At 43.0% G+C, this 20,581-nt stretch overlaps 1 protein-coding gene across 2 annotated transcripts; it reads right to left on the bottom strand.

The window, feature by feature from the left end:
* Nucleotides 1-2,591: 2,591 nt before the first annotated feature.
* Nucleotides 2,592-19,110, bottom strand: ZFAND5 (zinc finger AN1-type containing 5). 2 transcript variants are annotated; one of them, XM_064438135.1, is made up of 6 exons: nt 18,713-19,110; nt 15,231-15,388; nt 14,707-14,818; nt 14,193-14,290; nt 4,501-4,626; nt 2,592-4,244 (listed from the first exon to the last, which is right to left on the bottom strand). In XM_064438135.1, exons 1-6 carry the CDS (start codon nt 19,084-19,086, stop codon nt 4,096-4,098), a joined length of 1,017 nt encoding a protein of 338 aa, XP_064294205.1. In that variant the 5' UTR covers nt 19,087-19,110; the 3' UTR covers nt 2,592-4,095. The 2 variants fall into 2 exon arrangements, with proteins under 2 accessions (XP_064294205.1, XP_064294206.1); XM_064438136.1 differs by lacking the exon at nt 18,713-19,110 and adding an exon at nt 17,346-17,469.
* Nucleotides 19,111-20,581: the final 1,471 nt, after the last annotated feature.

The raw sequence follows: 20,581 nt of genomic DNA, 5'->3' as shown, positions 1-20,581 counted from the left end.
GAGACACAGGTTCTTCAGGAAGCTGTGACTCTAGTAATTTCAAAAATAAATGTTTTTTTTTAAATGGTACAGATTTGTGTCTACACAAACAAAGCAGTCAAGCCACAGTGTTTGGGTTGCCATTGTAGCTGTTCATTCTTGCATTTATTTCAGTACTGCCATCTTTTACAGTTTTACACCTCTATTTTCATTTTATTTAAATCACAGGCTGCTGACTGCTACTTTGCATCACACATGCCAACACTTTCTTCTTCCACTGAATTCAATTCTTTAAGTAAGTCAGAAACCTGGTCCTTGGTTGCTTCCTTGTGCTGATGTGCCCTTTCAAGCAGAAATAGTCTCTGTATTTTCTTTAGTCTAAAAATAAAAAAACAAAAAAACCCCCCACAAACAAACAAACAAAAACCCATAAAAAAACCCAAAACCACAACCAAAAAAAACCACCCAAAAAACCCAAACCCACAAAAACCCAACCCTGTTTCTTCTTTGGCCATCACTAAATTACTACTACAACGGGCAATTTAAAGGCTGAAGCACATTCTGCTGAAGTGTTTACAGTAGATTAAGGGGTAACTCAGGGCTGTGAAATGGCGTTTAAAATTATCTTCTGTTAGATATTGACATCACTGTGGTCATAACTAATCCTCACTGTACTCAGAGACAACTTTGCTCCTGGACTATGCTTTAGCATTTCCACAGGTAGTCAATCTCATTATTTTTCCAGCTCAGGTTTTCTAACTGATCCCCTCAGTTAACTGTTTGGGTTTGTCAATTACTAATTGCAATGGCATTAAGGTACTTTCAGGTGTACTGCCGGAGCCCTTTGTGTCTCCTGAATCAGAGCACAGGCCATCAAATTTCCTGGGTGTTTAATTACAAAAAAGATCAATGGAGTCAGTAATAAGTAATTTGTGAGATAATGAATTTTCACTGTTTGGCTGACTGAGAAACTAATAAAACAAACACAAATCACATATCTATACAGAGGCCAACGTTCCTTTTCCTACTGAATCACTGCTACCTAACACCTGGATACCTGAAACTGACAAATTTTGTCATTTGCTGCCCAATTCCTTCAAGCATATGGATCAGGTGATATTGTAGGGCTGCTTAGGAATGCCAAGAAACTGACATGCATTTTGACTCATTGCAGGCACCAGACATGAGTCAAATCCTTAAGTGTTCTTTGAGTGACTGAGACTATGAGACATGACAAATACAAGTGTCTAAGACATGTCCTTATACTTGTGAATAACAACCTTCCAAAACATGTGGCAGAGTAACTGATTATCAGAAACACATTTTCAAAGGGCTAAGTACCAGGGAGATAGTCAGGACTTCTCAACCCCATGGCATCCTTATGCACTACAACCAACCAAGTCATGTGGCAGCTCATCAGCCTTTCAACAACAGGTTGGAAACACCACAGGAAGCTCATCATTATACTCCAGATTGCAGGTTTAACAGTAACAGCTGCCACTAAGTTTGCACAGAATCCTATATAACATAGTACCGCACCACCATTAACACTAGACAAGTATTTCACAGACCGAAGATTACCAAAAAGTTTTCAGTCACCTAGATGCTTTCATTTACTCATTTGTTTTGATGTTTTTTTGTTCCCTAACTAAAAAAAGTCCCCGTAATCTGGTGAAGTTGTTCAGGACAGAGGAAGACTCTTCCCAGAACTGTGTGTTTATGTACAAGTTAAGGACATCTCAGTCTAACTGCCAAACATTAAATGAGGATCAGTGTCATGCCAAACGGTTCTGTGTCTATCTTGGAAGATGGATATACTATTTGTAGCTGTTTGTCACTTTAAACTAAGAGCAGATGACAGCAGCTTTATGAATGGCTTGTGTTTAGACATTATAGAAGACAGACTCTTTTTCTCAAATAATCATGAAACTGCTTTATAGCACCAAAATTAAGTAATAAAATTCATCCTGGAAAATGAAGTCCCAGAGCATGCCTGTGTTCCCTTTTTAGAGGTATGTACAGTGGCTGTAGTGGTAACTTATGAGTATCAGCTGACTGGTGGAATGTACATTATCTGTTCTTGGCATAACCAATTTTTACGGATTATCCAGCAGGGAAGATGTCTTCCTCCTCCAAGGCATCATGTGCTGTGTGCTTTATCCTTCCCAGTGAGAAGGACAGATCTGGCATATTTAACATCTCTATGTTGATGCTGACCCTGACAATAACTCTGCCCAGGTCTACTGGTGAAGATGTGGACAGAATGGTGTAGTTAATGTACTGGCTCTGTTATAATAAATACGCTGGAAATAAGTTTTGTAGGCAAAAGAAAAAAGCCTTTGAAGTTCATTGCTAAAGCTTTCCTTTGCTCCTTTTAAGCACATCACTGTTTGCTGGCACTTTTGTTGGGCCATCAAGTAGTTAGCTGTATTCCAGTGGCTCATGCAAGTTATATTAAAAGTGGTATAACCAAACACGAAATAAGGACATAGGCAGGCTTAAGCAGAAAGACAAAAATCTATAAGAACTTAGTACTAACTCTGCACTTCAATACCGACAAGGTCACCTTCTGATTAGAGCAATAACAAAAAACAATGAGCTATCACAAAATGTCCTATTTCCTCTGTACATGATTTTTATTATTTACATAATACATTATAGCATAGATGCTGGGTAGTATGATTATGTGCAATACATAAATATGAACTATCTGTACATGTTTGCATATCTAATAACTCAGAAGAAAAGTTAAAAGCAAAAACCTGATGCCTTTGATAGTGAAGTAGAAACAGACTGAACACTGCAATAGAAATCAGAAGTTCAGGAGTAGTGCCTTGTGTACATACGTAACTATTTACAGATGAGAACAGGCATTACCACAACACTAGGCTAAACTGTACTTTTTTTATATAAAAAACACAAGTTTCATACATCACAAAAACCCCTTCCATTATAACACAGAAGTGATATTACCAGACAAGCATCAGTGAAGTATACTGCCTTTTCTAGAGTTGTTATTGTACAATGTTGTAGATAATGCAGCCCATGCAATACACCCAAGAACACTACAGTCCTACATCCAAGTACAATTAAAAATGATAAAGCAGCCTCCAAGAGTGGTTCCAGCTACAACTTAAGTCTACAGCAGCCATGTTGGGTATGGTTTTCCATGCAGACTGGTGCAACTGTTACATTTAAAAACAGAAAAAAATGAACTCCTAATATTCTTTTGAACTCAAAAAACACAGAATGTAAGACGTATATGAATAATAAACTGCTCTAATACTTCAGGAACTTACTCAGGCATGTGTTTCTTGATAGAGCTGCTGTGGTATGACTGAAAACAAATATAACTTTTTTGTAAACCAACCTTACAATATTGTGCTACACAACATTTTTAGCTAGGCAAGGAAAAGCAGACAACTGTGTTGCAGGCCAGTCCGTAAGTTCCTAGGAGGACATCTCCTTTACAAACCTATTTTCATGATTCTAAAGTTAATGTAATATTTTCCAAAAGAGTCTTCTTCTCATACATATCTGATTTTTTCCATTTTCCTCAGTGCAATTAATAAGTGACTTTCTTAAATACGGCACCACTACTTATCTTACTGGGACGACAGACCACTCTACATAGCTTACATTCTGCTGGAAAACAATGGAGTGTGGAAACTAAAATCAGAATGAGATTTTTAAATTATAGATGTAAACTACCAACCTTTTTGATGTATCCTTCTCCAAAACAGGCATGTAACACTAGCCAAAGATTATACACCTCAAATGCATCTCAAAAGGCAGATCTTCTGCAAACATGCAGACAGCATACATCTGTTTGGCACATGTGAAACAGACAGTCTGTACTTTGTGCATGTGTGTTCCTGCGCAGGTTTCCGATCATCCAACTATATTCTGGGGAGGGCATATATAATTTCAAGGGCTGTATCTATGCAATTCTGCCTGTAACAGACACCCAAACATTCTGAAATATCATTAAGACAGACAAGACTAAAAGTAAAACTTTAGAGAACAAAGTAAATGGCCATGCACCTGCTCTTTCGTGTTTTCCTAGGGTATATTAAAAACAAATCAAAAAGTCAGTCTTTTCACAAGCAGGTTAATTTATATTCTCTGGATTTTTTCAGCCACTACAACTGGATTCTCTTTCCTGATTTTTGCTGCAGCTTCTGCTTTGTAATCGTATGGGCAGTTATGCTTGTCAGAGTAACGGTGAAGTCCACAAAATAAGTTTCCACATCGGCAGTCAAATCCTGTACATAGAAAAAGATGCAACATTACTAGGAAGCTCCGTATTTAATTAAGTTGTAAACTAAGGGCTTAGTCACTACAAAAGGTGTACATTCATCTACTGACATACAGAGTAGGAAAAATGGAACAGCTGTACAAGTTGTCTGCGTTCTGAAGAAGCAAGTAAGTTTAATGATACAGATATTTCATCAAGTTTAATCCAGTAAGAGGCAACTAATCATACAGATCTGTTCAAAAATGACTTAAGTGTCCTCATACCTGTAAGGCCAACCTTCTTTCTACACATGAAACACCTGTTCTTCTTTGGTTTCGGTAGTTCAGGAGCTCTCTCTTCACTCTGCGAAGTACTAGGCTGAGAAACTGATGGGCTTGGTTGAGTAACAACTGTTAAAGCAAAGGAAATAAAGGTTACATTTCATTTTCTTGACTTCACCAGCTATTCAGCAGCATATATGTATTTCTTAAGGATTAATTCCCCATTAAGACCCTGATGTTTGCTCTCTAAAAGTACTACACAGACTAGTCTACAAAAACGTAGCTCAGGAATAGGGATTTTTAGGTACTTTATCCTTCCCTTTTGGCTCTACACAAGGATAAGACACTTATTCATTACACCTATACACGTGCATACAGGTATTCACGGCTTGGAAAGCACTCCAGAAGTTCCATGTGCACATTTAATATTAAGAAAACATACGACCAAGTAACATTTCACCTAAAAAGTAACAATATTGTCACAGCTGAACAGAGGGGATACCTGTAGAGACTGTAACTAATAGGAACATATTTTAGAAACAAATTAAATTCAGTAACAAGTTACTATCATAGCACTGGGTTACTCTGGCACTACACGTGTGAAGTCAGATGCCTAAAAGAGTTCAGCAGGACAGTAGCCAGCAAGGCACTGATTCTGTGACATATCTAACACACAGCTACAAAACATACAGTTTAAAAGAGTCGTCACGTTTTTGACACTTTTAGTAATTTAAAGAATGAAGTACAAATTTACATTGAATATCTATTTTTGTACTGTATTCAGCTTTAGTGTTCGGACAGGTACAGTTGAAGTGAGCCTTTATCAATTGCCTCTGTCATGAATGCCTTCAGACAAACTTGAGTCACTTTTTACTAAGTTCTCTGAAGGATAAAAATATGTCTTTTTGTGAACTTCTGTGAATCTTAATTTTGTTTGAAAAGTATTTTTTCAAATTTTTTTTTTACTATCCTCTTTACATCTGAACTGGAACAGAGGAAAGCTGAGAGGTGTGTTAGTACACAACTTTAACACCTGCTCCTGGTACAGTTTTCCTGAAGACTCCCACCCGTATCACAATTTCTATGATTCTAAAATAGAACAAATTACAAAACATTCCCAAATAAATGCTGTATATAAGCTTTAAGGACTTGTTATAATCAACTTTATGCACACAAATAGGATTTGTTAGTTAAGATTCTTTTGGATCAGTAAGTGTTGTACCCTGTGAAAAGTGGATTTTTTTCCAGACATGAGGAAACAGTTGACTGTTTTTCTATCTTTACTCTTCATACTTGTTCTAAAACTCAGCTCACTGTTATTGCTAACACCTAGAAAGCCTCACAATTCTCTGTACAACAAGAGAGCCCCCAGTCAGGACTCCATAATCTAAACAAGATTTAAAAGTTAACAAGCTCTCAGTGGTAACAAGGAACCTTCAGTGCTCACCAGCAAAAAATTTCATGCAGTCGGAACAATGGTCACTAATATTTTCTTACACTTATACATTATGGCAAGACTCCTAATGAACAACTAAGGCTATTTATAACCTTTATTTTTTAATCACCTTGCATAGACCTTTTTCTAGAAAATTTGGGAAGTTCAGTGTCAGTGCTATTTTGCTCTAACTGAAGGACAACAAAATTACTACAGCACTAGCACTACAATCACTACTGCTTCTGGTACTTTTTGGAGTAATTTCTGCTGCTGCTTTTGGCTTTACAAGAAAAAAAATTTTTGTCTTGATCAACATTTTCTAGATGAACAGATGTGATCCTCTGAACTTGCCTTTAAATCCCAAGGAAAGCAGTATTCAGTATCATTTATTTGAGAGCCTGCGACCAAAAACCAGATTAAAAACCAGTGGTATCAGAGACAGTGTAAACCTGTTGGGTATTATGCACCTTGGCTAACAGCCATCAGCTATGGCCTTAAAAAATTACCAAACACCTCCCAAAATCATGGTCAAACTTCTTTTAGATTTGTTATATTGCCAATTTGTTTAAAAATAAAATGCTAATCATGAGCCATGGCAGATGAAAAAGCGAAACCAGAAATGCTCGCACTTGGCTATCAGGTGTACAGCTACTCAGGAAGAAACTTCATCTGCATCAGAACCAACTTACAAATACAAGCCCTGGGAGCACGCATGCTGTTTCAATCAGATGCAGAAGAAAATGCAGGAGGAGTAAATCAACAGTGACCTAAATAATTAGTCACTCACAACATGCACCAAGAGAAAATGAAAACAAGAAGAGGAGCAACTTTTATCACCACCTAACATGTCAACAAGGAAGGAAAACAGGAAACAGCAACTCCCCAGGAATCACTAAGGCAAAGAGCCTAGTAGATCACTCTACCACAAAACAAAGACACTAAGAACAAATCCACCTAGGGGAAAATGTTACCGACTACTACAGGTATACTACTACTTTTGCGTGAAGAAACTGTTGACACTGGCAGCCCAGGAACTGGAAAGCGATGAAAAGTGATCCTAAGAAACTGTAGAGGCACATTTCCTGAAAGGGCTGCTGAACAGGATCCTTCCCCCCAGTTAAAACAGGTTCCAAGAAGGAAAAGCAGTACACAACATGCAGTAATGGGCACTAAAATGTCCCAAGACAAGACGGGACATAGACCCTTAAATCTAAATTTAAAAGTGCAATTTGTTACTCTCCATGAATAAAGGGTCCTCCTATTCTTCTACACTAGCAGAGTTAAGTATGATGATGAGTTTTTATAAAGTTAAATATTCATAAATGTGCTCTGGATAATGACTAGGAGAGAGGCAAAACTGCTTACCTTGCCTATTACTTAGGGCTTAGAATGAAAATATTTTCTCATCAACCTGTGGCTCAGATTAAAAATACTGTAAACTGTAGTTGTTCTGCCATGACATTAGGAGCCAGTACAATTTCATCAGACACTATCCTGACAGCTGCTTGTCACAGAAGGCTTCCTTTAGCAGAGAAGCCAAATCTAACCAGGCAAGTACAATTCCAAGTCCTCAATGTATTAAATTAATTTTATGCCAGAAATCACACAGTATTAATCAGTAGGCAAAGTGCTCTAAGAGATTGCTGTCTGATCACCATGGAATGAATACCTGAACAAATGCTGAAAGTTGGAAAATAGTGCTTACTGGTACCTGTGGACTTGCTTCCTCAGTAGCAGTGTTCAGATGAAGCAAACCCCTCGCCACTAAAATAGGTTTTATCACTTTAACAGAGTTCCTGTTGCCGTATACCCCTCTCCATCACCTTGGTCATTTCCCTTCCTAACCTCTGGCTCAAGAGGTCACCCAATCAGGTTTACTTCACTTGAATTTTACTAGACCAGTTCTGCTATTACAAGGCAGAAAAATTTGGGAGCAACAGATTTTTCACAACTGGGCAGGCCTTTCTGATCTATTATTCTGGCCTTAAATTATTATTTGTAGGCACTGGAAGATGGATTACCATGTTGCACAAGGAAGACTATTTTCCTAGCAACTTGGTGATAGAGACTAACATAATCCTAGTATTAGAGAGGTGCCTGAAAAAACCCCCACAAATACAGGCATTACATTAATGAATTCGGGAAAATTTCCTTCACGTGCAGTCCAAAGATAAGAAGCATCTTTACAAAAGGCATGTGGGAACAGCAAGGCCACTGATGGCAAAAGTTAGCCACATGCCACAGCCCGATAGCTACTCAACCTGCAGGCAAGAAGGTCCCACAAACTGGAGAACAAAGCTCTTCTCAGACCCCAAAGTATTAAGCCACACTGAATATCTAGGCCTGCCACTCAAAATTAAGAACCACTCTAAGAACAGGATTTTCAAAACTGGCAGTAGTTTTCCTTATATAAACAAGTATGACTGCTGCAAAAGAGCATGCCTACTGCAGATATTTTCCCACTGATATTTCACAATGGAAAGGAATGAATCCAATGTTTCAGTTGAACAAACTCGATGAAACTAAAGCAGTATTACTTTTTAACCCTCCCCATATCAAAAGCAACCAGAAAGAGCTACCAAAGTAAAACCAACAGGTTTTTAGAAGCTTCTCTGACTAAACAAAAATTAAGCACAATATGATCCCAAAGCTTAAACTGCATGACTTTCATGGTACTAGTAACTGGTAAGCATACCAGTGGAGCAAAGTCTTGAAAGCATAAGGAAAACCCCACTGATTTAAGCATTCTGACTTGATGAAGCTAACCCCCAACTCCCACCATGGAAGAACTGGAAAAATTAAAACGAGAGAAAAAAGGTGAAGTCAAAAGTCATCAGAAAAACATTAGACTGTACTTCAGCAGCACCGGAGCTGAAAGCAGTGCTAGAGATTGTGCAATCCTTATACTGCACAGTAACACAATGGGCTAGTACATAAAGCATAAGTACTGTCCATCTTTTCAGACTAAAATTTTATCAAGCTTCCTGAATGTAAATACTTTATTCTTTAGGAAATACAATTGCTATGCCAACCCAGGTGCCCATGATGAAAGGCTGCAAAATAAGCTTCCATCATATTTCATGCAAAAGAAATGGAATAGAAATGCTCTTCAGCATGTAACTCATCTTCTACATGCCCAACTAACAGGTGTGTTGAATATCTTTACTGTTACATTAATTCGATGTGAAAACACCCCAGTTTCGGTATCAAAGAAACACGGTTTAGTTTGGTGACCATGAAGACTTGATGTCTATGGTATACCACAGTTAAAATAATAAAAGCATCCTATCACCAAAAACCACAGGACCAACAGTTGGGCCCCCAGTCTTATTTTTCCAAGGTTGGCAGCTTTACAGCTTAGGAGACTACTGATTCCTTTTCAGAATTGTTTCAACCAAGGACATCTACTGAAGCTTCAGCAGGCATGGGAAACACGAAGATGAGCTCATTATTTTCAACACAAGACAGAGTTGTTATATCACAGATTTTTACCAACAGCCACAAAGGAACAGATAGCAATACTATAGCCATGTGTGAAAACAGATCAGAATCAACATGGCACTCGTTACAACAAAACCTAAGGAATATCATGTAGTTACCATCTTCAGCCTACAATATCTCAAGCTAGCTGTCTACCCAGCATCTTACTCACAATAGCACCTGCAAAACGCTGTACACATCACAGATACAACACAATGGTTCTATCTACGATATAAGTGAGGGTAGCTCACAACAAGGTCTCAACCTGAATGCAGGAGAGCTGTGAAGTAACTCCAATCATACTGGCTTGGTAGTAAGCCAAGAGACAAGTGAGCCAACCACCATTGCCTGCTGTCTTCTGGAGCTGTTTAATTCAGGAACAAAAAGGTTAAACTACAACATGGAAGAAATTATACAATAAGAGTATTTCACTATTTTTTAAATATGCAGTTTACACAAGACCATAATCAGTTCAATTTCTGGTTCACTTTCGTTATAAGCAGTGCTACTCTGCAGCTGTGGCTTCACAAAATGATAGCTAATCACAGTACTCCCTAAAACAGAGATATTACTTGGTTTAAAAAAACCACAACAAAATAAAAAACCACCCCAAGCCTCTGATTATGTGCTGATACTAATTACATCTGGAAACACTGACAGACCTGACTGGAGGCTCATCATTCAGCAAGGTAATGACCTACAATAGCACAAGAAAATGCTAAAAATATGCTGTAGCTTGAAACAATATGACTGTTTAAACATATTGTTTTCAAAACAGTTTATTTTAGTGGTTACTGTGTAACTCATTTCCCTTTCTTTTATGTATCTTTTATTTCCATTTGAATACCTGCTTTAAAAAAAATAGGAAGGGCTCCACTATGCCTCCTCGACTTGGTAGATATATTGCTCTGTTAGCATACACAAGGAAAGGAAAGGAGTTTGCTAGGTTTTGCATTTAATTTCTGCAAGTCACCACAGGGAAAAAAGCAACTATGAGTCATATTTCTAGAATGCTTTGGGTCTTACTTCAGTCAAGGCTGGGTTAGAATTTTGTAAATAGTGCCCACTTATGAGTCTGAGTTTGGACATAAAGGCCTTTAGATTTCCCTGACTTGCGAGCAGTTCAGACACACAATTGCACTGAACACATGACACTGTTCTATTATAAAATTGCAAAGAACAAGTTGAACTAAGAAATTACAAGTTAAAAGAAAACATAGCACACAGACATGAATTACAACAGTTACATCCATCATGCATGTCTTCCTTCAAGTGTTAAGATACAAATTGCCTTAACACCAGATTTGTTCTGAATGAGAATCCAGGTTGCTGCCTCAACCTATGTGAAATCAAGAAAAATAAGCCCGTTAAACTTAACTGTTTCATTGTTCTAAACTTTAGCCCCTTCTCAAGTCAGCTGCTTCAGTTCCCACAGCAAACAAGTATAATTTTATGCTACAAACTGCTAAAAAATATAAATCAGCTGACCAAATATAATTCTACTTTTAACTTTCTGGCTTGTAAGGGAAATATTCAAAGTTTCATTCACTAATGAAAGTGTGGCAGAAGAGAATGCGACTTAATACTCTTGAACATATTAAAAGGAGAGCAAGCTACTTTGCTTGAAGGCTACACTGTTTGCTCACAATCGATTACCATCTGACTGACGGTTACAAAATTGTATTGGGTTTGCATGGCAAGGTTTTGGTAGTAGGGCAGGCTACAGGGGTGGCTTCCATGAAAAGTTGCTAGAAGCCTCCCCCATGTTCAACAGAACCAATGCCAGCCACTCCAAGACAGACCTGCCACTGGCCAAAGCTGAGCCCACCGGTGACAGTGGTAGCACCTCTGGAATAACATATTTAAGACGGGAACAAAAAAAACCTGTGCAATTTCAGCCAAGAAAGGAGTGAGAATACATGAGAGAAACAGCCCTGTAGACACCAAGGTCAGTGAAGAAGGACAGTGACGAGGTGCTGCAGGTGCTGGAACAGAGATTCCCCTGCAGCCTTTGGTGAAGCCTGTAGTGAAAACCATGGTCAGGCAGGCTGTCACCCTGCAGCCCATGGAGGACCCCACACCAGAGCACTTGCATGTGCTCTGCAGGAGCCTGTGACCCTGTGGGAAGCCTGCACTGGAGCAGGCTCCTCCTGTGGAAGGAGAGGAACCCACACTGGAGCAGGTTTGCTAGCAGGACTTGTGACCCTGCATGGGACCCATGCTGGAGCAGTCTGTTCCTGAAGGACTGCACCCCATGAAAGGGACCCACACTGGAGCAGTTCATGAAGAACTGCAGCATGAGTGAAGGACCCACGCTGCAGAAGTTCATGGCGGACTCTCTCCTGTGGAAGGGTCCCCATGCTGGAACAGAGGAAGAGAGTGAGGAGTCCTCCCCCTGAGGAAGGAGGAGCAGCAGAAACAATGTGTGATGAACTGACCACAACTCTATTCCCCATCCCCTGGCACCACTCAAGGGGAGGAGGCAGAGCAAAATTCAGCAGTGAAGTTAAGTCCGAGAAGAAGGGAGGGGTAGTGGGGAAGGTGTTTTAAGACTTGGTTTTATTTCTCATCATCCTAGTCTGATTTGATTGGTAGTAAAGTCCCCAAGTCAAGTCTGTTTTGCCCATGATGGTAACTGGTGAGTGATCTCTCCCTGTCCTTATCTCAAGCCTGCAAGCCTTTCATTACACTTTCTCTCCCCTGTCCAGGTGAGGAGGTGAGTGATCTAGTGGCTTTTGTTGGCAGCTGGCATCCAGTGGGGATCAACCCACCGCAGAAATTCAGTTGCTAGGATCAGATTGCGCTTACAACTAGACTGTGTTTTCATTAGCAGCTCCATGACTGTGGCATTTGCTTAGAGAATTAAACCTCATAGAAAGTATTAGCTTTGCTGTTACGAGGCCATGCGAATTATTTACCAGTTTCAGGTCCTCCTTCAGAGGAGAGACCAACACATATTGCTGCTGAAAAAAATGAAGAAAAATGCAACTAGTCCAGACACAACAGTGATCCTTATAAGAAGTCTAGGCCAGCTTCTCTTGCCTGCAAGACAGATCAATGTACCACTGAATACAACCAACATTTTGTGTAATTTAGATGTCTAACAAACCCTAAGAATTGTATGTAAGGACACTATCCTATGCTGTCCACAATATGCATCAAACCATAAACTCTGGCATTACAGCAGCTGAGGCTGTCTCAAGAGTTTACAATTATGTACTTAGGAAGGTAGTTTTGTTCCAGTCTCTGGTAGTTTTCCCAGTGATCACTACACAAGCTTGTGACAGCCTTTTCTGGTTTCAACCTGCAAGATTATCTAAACAATGCAAAAGTACCTTCAGCTGCTTTTGGATTTTTTCCCCTATTCCAATCAATAGAGGGTTGTGTGAAGCTACGTATCATACAGCTGACCTACAGTACCTGAAAAACAGGTAATGACAACAGTAATTGAAAATTGTCCTTTACACCTGGTAGAATTGCTGGTAGGAATTTGTAATTTTAGTAAGAGTAAAGTTACCAATTACTTCTCCACTGCTACCATTTTATTTATTCATCTTTCCTGCTCTCCACATTTCAGGTAGCAATTCGTAACAAGGCCAGATGGGTTTATAAACACTGTTGCAAAGTTTAAATTATTTCTCAGATACACAAAAAGCCTCTTCAGATAACATCAGTTACAGGACACTAATACTTGCAAAAATCTCCTCTCAGTCTATGCATAATGAAAAACCCAATATATTGTATAATGGTACTTTAGTTCATGTCATGGAATCTTGACTTAGCATGACTTATTGCAAATGGTAAAATCCTCTGCACAAATACTGAGCAATTAAGTATCAGGTGTTAGAGCAGTCTTTGCTGGCAAAGACACATCTAGATAAAAATAACTTTTATACAGTGCTGAGTAGCATCTTCTACAATTTTCATCTTACTGACTTCAAAACTGAAAAAATGAATTTCATCTTCAGCTTGAGTGAACAGACTTCCTACTAAACATCAGCTTTTAGCATTTTAAGACTGTTTCAGAACTATGAAATTAAACAAAAAAGTGTGGATTCATGTAAGTAAAGAACATTGTATTAAGATATCCATTTGAACAAACTAATATGAACTCAGGCACTCACTAGTTGCAGGTAAGAAATCTGCCCCTCCCTGCCACCCTCCAGGAAATAGTTTACACCAACTAGTACAGCTACGATCTTCCAGTAGAATAGAACTTTTAAATTGACGATTCATACCCAGCAATTAAAGCTGCAAGTATCCTACATCCGTGGAACAATGCTTTGGTTCTATCTACTGATTACTCAGTTAGTTCAAGAACCCTAAACAGCTTTTGTTAGTATTTTTAAACCATGTTTTCCCTTCCCCACAGCCTCACTCCTCTGTAGAATGGAATTTAATAAGAACTCCATTCTCTAAATCCAACAAGCCATTTTGACTGCCATGAATCAGCAGGAACTGTACTGATAGAGAATAAACAGAAATCTCAGTTTTGAAGTCAAAATACTGAATGCCTTGCCCAAATGCAATTTTAGAGTGCCTTTTAAAAACAAAGGTTTAGGGGCCAAAGCCACCCTCACAGGTGCCAATTTTTTTACTAACATTGAACATGCATCTTAAAACTCTATTGTGGCACTAATCCTTTTGCTTGATTCTGACAAGAAATAGCATCCTTAACAATCACCTTAACAGTGCCTCAAGACCATCACCACAACAGCAGATGCCTATGTCAGCTTCGGGTAAGACACCAATTGTCCCCAACACTGCTCTGCAAACATACCTGGCTCAGTCTCCGTTTTCAGTGTTACTTTTTCCTCTCTTGAAATGCTCATTTCTGTCATTTGCTGCGTTACAGGCAAAGCGGCAACAGGCACATTTCTGTTTAAGCAGTTAAAAACATAATTTACTTCAGTTTTGCAATCATAATAAAAGTTTAAACAGTTCAGATCCATTAATAAACTACCTGTCAATTACTACTGATACATGTTCCTGACCTCTGCTTCTATCTTCAAAACTCACTTTTAACTCTAGTTTCCCTAGAATTAAGCAGGTAAACCTATAGCAAATATTTCCCCAGATAAATCAAAAACATCCTTTTAAATGTAGCAGTCCAACACCAAATACTTTTATAAATTCTTATTTCCACAGATGCATAAAGCACTGCCAGGTAGACAGTCCCTTCTTCCTCCGCAGAAACTTACTGCAACAGGGCAGGATTGCTGCAGGCCTTCAACTTGTTGCATACTCACAAATCTTTTCAATTACACTACCTCAGAGTAATATCTTCATCTTACCTTGATTTTTCAGATGTGCTGCCAGCAGCACCTTCACAGTTGTTTAAGCTAGTGTCTGCTCTCTGTACAGATGCAGAGTCTGAGGTAGGACTGTTTGAACCACTGGCTGTTCCTATATAACAAGAATTTGACAAGTTAGAGTTATGAACAAATTGTAGAATATATGTTAGTCAAATAGTCTCATTATACAGCTATGAGCTGTCTGCATACAATCTTCACTGCTACTGCATATTACTTCTTACTTAAAGACAGGCTATACTGTTAAAAACCAAAATACAGATATTGTATAAGAATATGCTAACAGAGGAGGCTAAGTGGGAAAGCAAATTATGACTGAATGCCATGTGGACCAGAACACATTACACAGAAATGTATTTTTATCTTTACTGTGATTTAAAGTAATATTATCTTTAATATTCATTGTTTTAGTACACAGTTTTCAGAAGTTCTGCTGAAAATATTCTGGGATTCCTTGTCATCTTCTGTATGTTTCAAAAGAAGTAAAACAAACCACACACCCTTACCCATTGGGCTGATTCTACCACTATTCTGCTGTCGCTGAAGATGCTCTTTGTAGCACACAGAACACATCCCATTTGTCCTAGGATTTCCATAAAATCCACATCCTGTACTACACAGCATAGGCCCTGGGGTCTGGTTTGTCTCCTGAGTCATCTCAATGCTGTAAATAAAACCAAGAACAGCATTAGGAGTTGGCATGTCACCAAAATCAATTACAGGGTTCTAGAATTAAAGTATGTCTGCTCACCCTGCCCCACCAAAGTGATATCAGCATTCTTAAAGAGGGTTATATGGATGTTAATACACTACTCAATACTGCAATTGTATTGCTAAGTAACATCATGATGAACCTTTCAGAGAAGAAAAAGTGTCATCCTATGGATACTCAGAAATAATGTACTTGTTGGTCATAAAGGGCTCTATTTGATTGTCAAATTGAATTTGGTCATAACCAGCACATGCAGCTCAGTGGCCAACCTTTGAGCACTAACAGGGATATGAAGAATAAGGAAGATAAAGTTCCTATCTACTGAACAGTTATGGCAAATTAACATAGCTTATTTTTCCCTGACTCCAGCAGAAGAGCCCCACTTTCTCAGCAACATTGATCTTGCACCATTTGATGCTGATTCCACTATTGGCAGTTCCTACTCTCGCAATTAATTTGTGAAACAACAAAAATCTCTGAAGTATTGGCAGCAGACATTTAGAGTCTGTATTCCTATCTTTAGAAGGAGTTTCCAAAACAAGGCCCTGAACACAGCTTAAGTTGTGTATGACACCCGATACCAACTGGCAACAACATGTGTTTAACGGGCCCTTCAATGCAGAATCTAAAGAGCATTTGAGAAATAGGTTTAAACCAGGTCTCACTCTTCCAAGTGAAATAAAATTAACTTTAAACAGCTGAATATGTTCTATTACACAGCGTACACATTAAAAAAAGCCAGTTAAATCCTTTATCTTAATAAAGTTACAGCAAGACTTCTGAGCCTCCTAAAGGCAGACAATGCTAACTCTCTGCCATGAACTGCAGAAGTCCGGAATAAAAATACTTCACCTTCACTGTTGGTTAACCTCTGCAAAGCAAGGTTAGTAGGAAAGCTGAACAGCAACCAAATCCTTGATTCCCAAGGGCAATGAAACTGGAACACAGTAATCAAGCAATCTGCCACAAATGAGGACATTAAGAATATTGTACTTGTCCTCCCAAAATTTAAGTTTAGTAGAAGCACTGAACATGGTACCTGGATACATTTTAGTGTTATCTCTAGATTGCTGTCTTCCTATTCGGGAAGAGTTACGGTAAGAGATATTTGACTGCTGATGCTTGTGAGAAGTCAAAACTGCTGAAAGCAAATTCATTACAGCCTATACAGAAACACTTCTTTAATTAAGAAATTCTGCACTGGAAATAGCTCATGTTCCTCTAGTATGACAACCGCAACTGACCGCTGCCTTTGACTAGCTAAACTTAAATTTCTTGGATCAAAGTAAACCAAGAGCAGGAGAAAGTAAACAAGCAACACTCATCCGCTCGGCTGCTGGTGGTCATGGGACCTCATTTTACAGGTATGAATAGCTGTACTATCTATGCCTTTGTAATATTCTATGTATAGATAGTTTCCTTTCAGGACTACAAAACAGCTTCATTCTGATACAGCTTTACAGCCCCCACACACCAATCAAGGGAGACTGAAGAAGCCATGACCCACCTGGAGAAATCTAAAAGATCTTGTCATCTGTACTGTAGGTCTATGCCTATATAATACAACTAAAGACCATACTTCTGCCCTTCTATTACGCGGGTATGCCAAAGGTGCCATCAAACACACCGCCACCACCAACGTCAACCGACTTGCTCCGCTTCCAACTACGCGCGCTTGAGAAAGCCTTTCACCGCTCGCTAAATCCAGCTCCAGGGTGCTAACGCCGGTATTAACCTACAACAAACCGTAGGCCCCGCTAGTACGCTCTTCTACTACCCGACAGGCATGCCCCGAATCGAAACGGTCTGGCGGGGCAGCGGTCCTGCTTGCTAGGCTCTGGAAGGTGCCCCGGGCGTCGCCCGGGTTTCCTCTAGAAGCGCCTAAAGAAACGAGCCGCCCCGCACTCACCCGGGCTGACCCTGCTACCGTGGCCGTCCCCGGCAGCGGGAACCGAAACTCCTCCTTCCTTCCGACGGGGCCCCGCTTCCCCGCCGGGACCGCCCCACCGCCTCCACCGGTCCGCTGAGATCACCCCCTATTTATACCTCCCGCGGCGGCGGAATCCCATGACCCTTTCCTTCCGGGGTGGGGCGGGGTGGGGGGAGTGGGGGATGCTGAAATTCAGTCAAGGAAATGCGGCATCACCAGCCTGTCATCCCGCAACAGCCATTTTCGACGGCGGGATGTAATCGGATGGGGGGGTGGGGAGAGCGGGGCAGGCAAACGCGGCCCACGACCCCGGGGCTGGGTGGTTAAACTCAACTACTCCCCTCCGGAGGGAGAAAAAAACCCTAAACAAACCCAAAAGATAAAGGGTCTCGTTCTACCACCACCATGAGTGGGTCTTAACCTCAGGGATGCTCCGGCTCGGTCCTGGGACGGCCCGGCGCAAAACGGCGCCCTGAACCCCACGGCAGCAGCATTTCACGCCGCTCACCCCGGCGGGGAGGGCCCGCACCCCCCGGCAGCAGCGACCGCCCCGCCGCTCTCACCCAGCCATCCCAGAAATAAAGACCCGCAACGTGCACGGAAACCAACCATAAAACCCGGGAACTACGTCAGCTGTAGGCTTGCTGACCTAAATACTTATTTACCTGAACATCCTCCTCTCGAAGAGGGACCACAATCCAACAAGAGAAACACAGGAACAGAAAAAAAGAGGGGTTCGCTCCCGCACACTGAGGCTGCCTGGGGGGCGCGCCCACCTCTGCCCGGCAGCGTTCGGGGGATGCAGAACGGAGGAATCGGTAGAGGGGAAGGAGGACCGACACCGGGCGCTTCCCAGGGAGGGTGACGGCCGGCTAGGTGAATTAGACAAAACGGGAGCCGCTGCCAAGCGCCCGCAGGGCCGTACCTCTAAATTGCCGCCCTCCACCCCCCGCGGCGAGGGCACCGGAACACAGAAGACCCGAGGACGCCGGGCAGAGGCGGGCGGGGGTGTCCATGCGGGGCGTCGGAGCCGGGCCCCTCCTCGCAAACCCCTGAGTCACGGCTGGCCCGGCCGCCGTCAGGCTCCGCGCCGCCCCCGGACCCCACGGCACCGCCGCCGCCCGCCAAGGAAACCGTATTATCTCGCCGCCGACGCGGCGCAGCCCTGACCCGCACCGGCCCGGCCCCCACGCCGCCTCCCCCCGCGCCGGGGGCCAGGCGGGAGGAGGCCGACAGGAGAGGCGGAGGACGGCGGGGTCGCCCGTGAGGAAGCCCGGGCACCCACCCCGCCGCCCTGAGGGCCCCGGGCATCCGAGCTCGTCCCGTCCCGGCCGCTTCACACCTACCTGTTCCCGGCGGAGTCCAGAGACCCCGCGGCGGGTGTCGGAGAAGGCGCGGCGGGTGGCTGCGGGCGGCTGCCGGGAGAGTGGAGACCGGAGAGCGGGGCGCGGAGCTGGCGGCAGCGCCGCCGCCGCCGCTTCCCTCCTTTGTTCCCGCAGCAGCAGCAGCGGCGGCCGTCTCGGCGGCGGCGGCGCGAGGCGAGGCGCGCCGTGCGCGGGGGGCGGGCGGCAGGAAGGTGCAGGATGGATGGAGGCGGGGAGGGCGAAGAAGAGGAGGATGAGAAGGCGGTGGAGGAGGAGGAGGCGGTAGCGGAGGAAGGAGCCGTGCCCGCCCGCCGGCTCCGCCTCCGCCTCCTCCCCGCTGCTGGCCGCCAGGACATGCGCACTGCCGCCCAGGGGTGGCGAGCGGAAGGCGCGCGCTGTGCGCCCGCCTGCCCGTGGTTCCGCCGCCGCCGCCCGCAGGGGCGGGGGAGGGCGCCGTTCCGGGTGACGTCACAAAGCTACGTCCGCCCCACGAAGAAGGGAGAGAGGGAGGCGTGCGCAGAGCTGTCGCCCCACCCGAGGGCGTGGTCGAGGCGGGCAGGGGTGAGGCGGGAGGCGGTCCCGGGCTGTGGGCCAGATTTCCCACGGGCGGAGCGGCTGCTTTAACCGTTTGGTGTCCGGACCCGCCCCCGAGCCGTGCGGGGCGCCTCGGCAGCGGCGCGCTGTGGAGGACCGGGTCGCTTACTTCGGCCTACGGACGCGCTCTTTGTCAGCGCCCCGGCTGGATCCCTTGGCTCCCATCTGCTGACGGTTTCTTACGCGTAAAGCGGCGCTAAGTCGCCCTCAGCACAAGAAGGGCATGCAACCGTTGGAGCGGGTGCAGAGGACGGCTACAAAAAAGATTCGAGGGCTGGAGCACCTCTCTTACGAGGACAGGCTGAGGGAGTTGGGGTTGTTCAGCCTGGAGAAGAGAAGACTGTGGGGAGAACTTATTGCGGCCTTACAGTACCTGAAGAGGGCTTAAAGAGGAAGATGGTGACAATCTCTTCAGCAAGGCCTGTTGTGACAGGACAAGGGGTAATGGTTTAAACTAAAGGAGGGAAGATTTAGACTGGATATAAGGAAGAAGTTTTTTACAATGAGGGTTGTGAAACACTGGGACAGGTTGCCCAGAGAGGTGGTAGATGATCCATCCCTGGAAACATTCAGTCAGGTTGGACAGGGCTCTGAGCAACCTGATGTAGTTGAAGATGTCCCTGCTCACTGCAGAGGAGGGGGGCGTTGCACTAGATGACCTTCCAACCCAAACCATTCTATGATTCTATGAGTTACGTGGCACATAACTGTTGGGTGTCTTCCTTAGGGCTGTCAGACCCCATGTGTGGGCTGTGGTGATGGAGCAGCCCAGGAGACAGGGGTGACTTCCCGCTGTGCAGCAGTTTCTTTCTGCTCAGTGACGGTGCAAAGAAATCGGTCCTGCTTGTGAGCTGTGCTGATGCAGAATCTTCAGGTTTTGTGTGTTTGTAAAATGTTCTCTTCCACATGCCACGAGCTAAATGGTCTCTGCGGTATGTACAAAGGTGCTGTTTTGAAACACATATGTTTCAGGCCTCTGTGATCGGCTGTGGCTGATACTGAGCAGACCTGTTCCCCCTCATGCCCTGGCCTGCCTGGAGGTTTGCTGCACTTCTCACAGGCCCAAGTGTCTTCTAACTGAATGCTTACGTTTTGAGGACTAGCTGTTGGCTGTCACTATGTAGAAGCACAGGGAAGACTTGAAAACCAGACCTTGATTTGCATTCAGGTTTGCAAATCCATGGGTCAGTGAACCTCAAGATAAAATATTTCTGTACTTGTGCATGCCCAAACTGTGTGTGTAAGATGGTATAGGTA

This window comes from Phalacrocorax carbo, chromosome Z, assembly GCF_963921805.1.
Source record: "Phalacrocorax carbo chromosome Z, bPhaCar2.1, whole genome shotgun sequence".
NCBI classification, from domain to species: Eukaryota; Metazoa; Chordata; class Aves; order Suliformes; family Phalacrocoracidae; genus Phalacrocorax; species Phalacrocorax carbo.
The sequence above is the reverse complement of the archived record's forward strand: the minus strand, read 5'-3'. Positions and strand labels throughout refer to the sequence as shown.

Bases quoted from the DNA above. Each gene is read 5' to 3' on its own strand.
- ZFAND5 (XM_064438135.1), bottom strand. From the start codon at position 19,086: ATGTCCTGGCGGCCAGCAGCGGGGAGGAGGCGGAGGCGGAGCCGGCGG. The intron at 4,627-14,192 runs GTATGTTTGCAG...TTGCTTTAACAG, and splicing joins GAAAACGGAGACTGAGCCAG to TTGTTACTCAACCAAGCCCA. The intron at 4,245-4,500 runs GTATGAGGACAC...TTCTATGTACAG, and splicing joins AAAGAAGGTTGGCCTTACAG to GATTTGACTGCCGATGTGGA.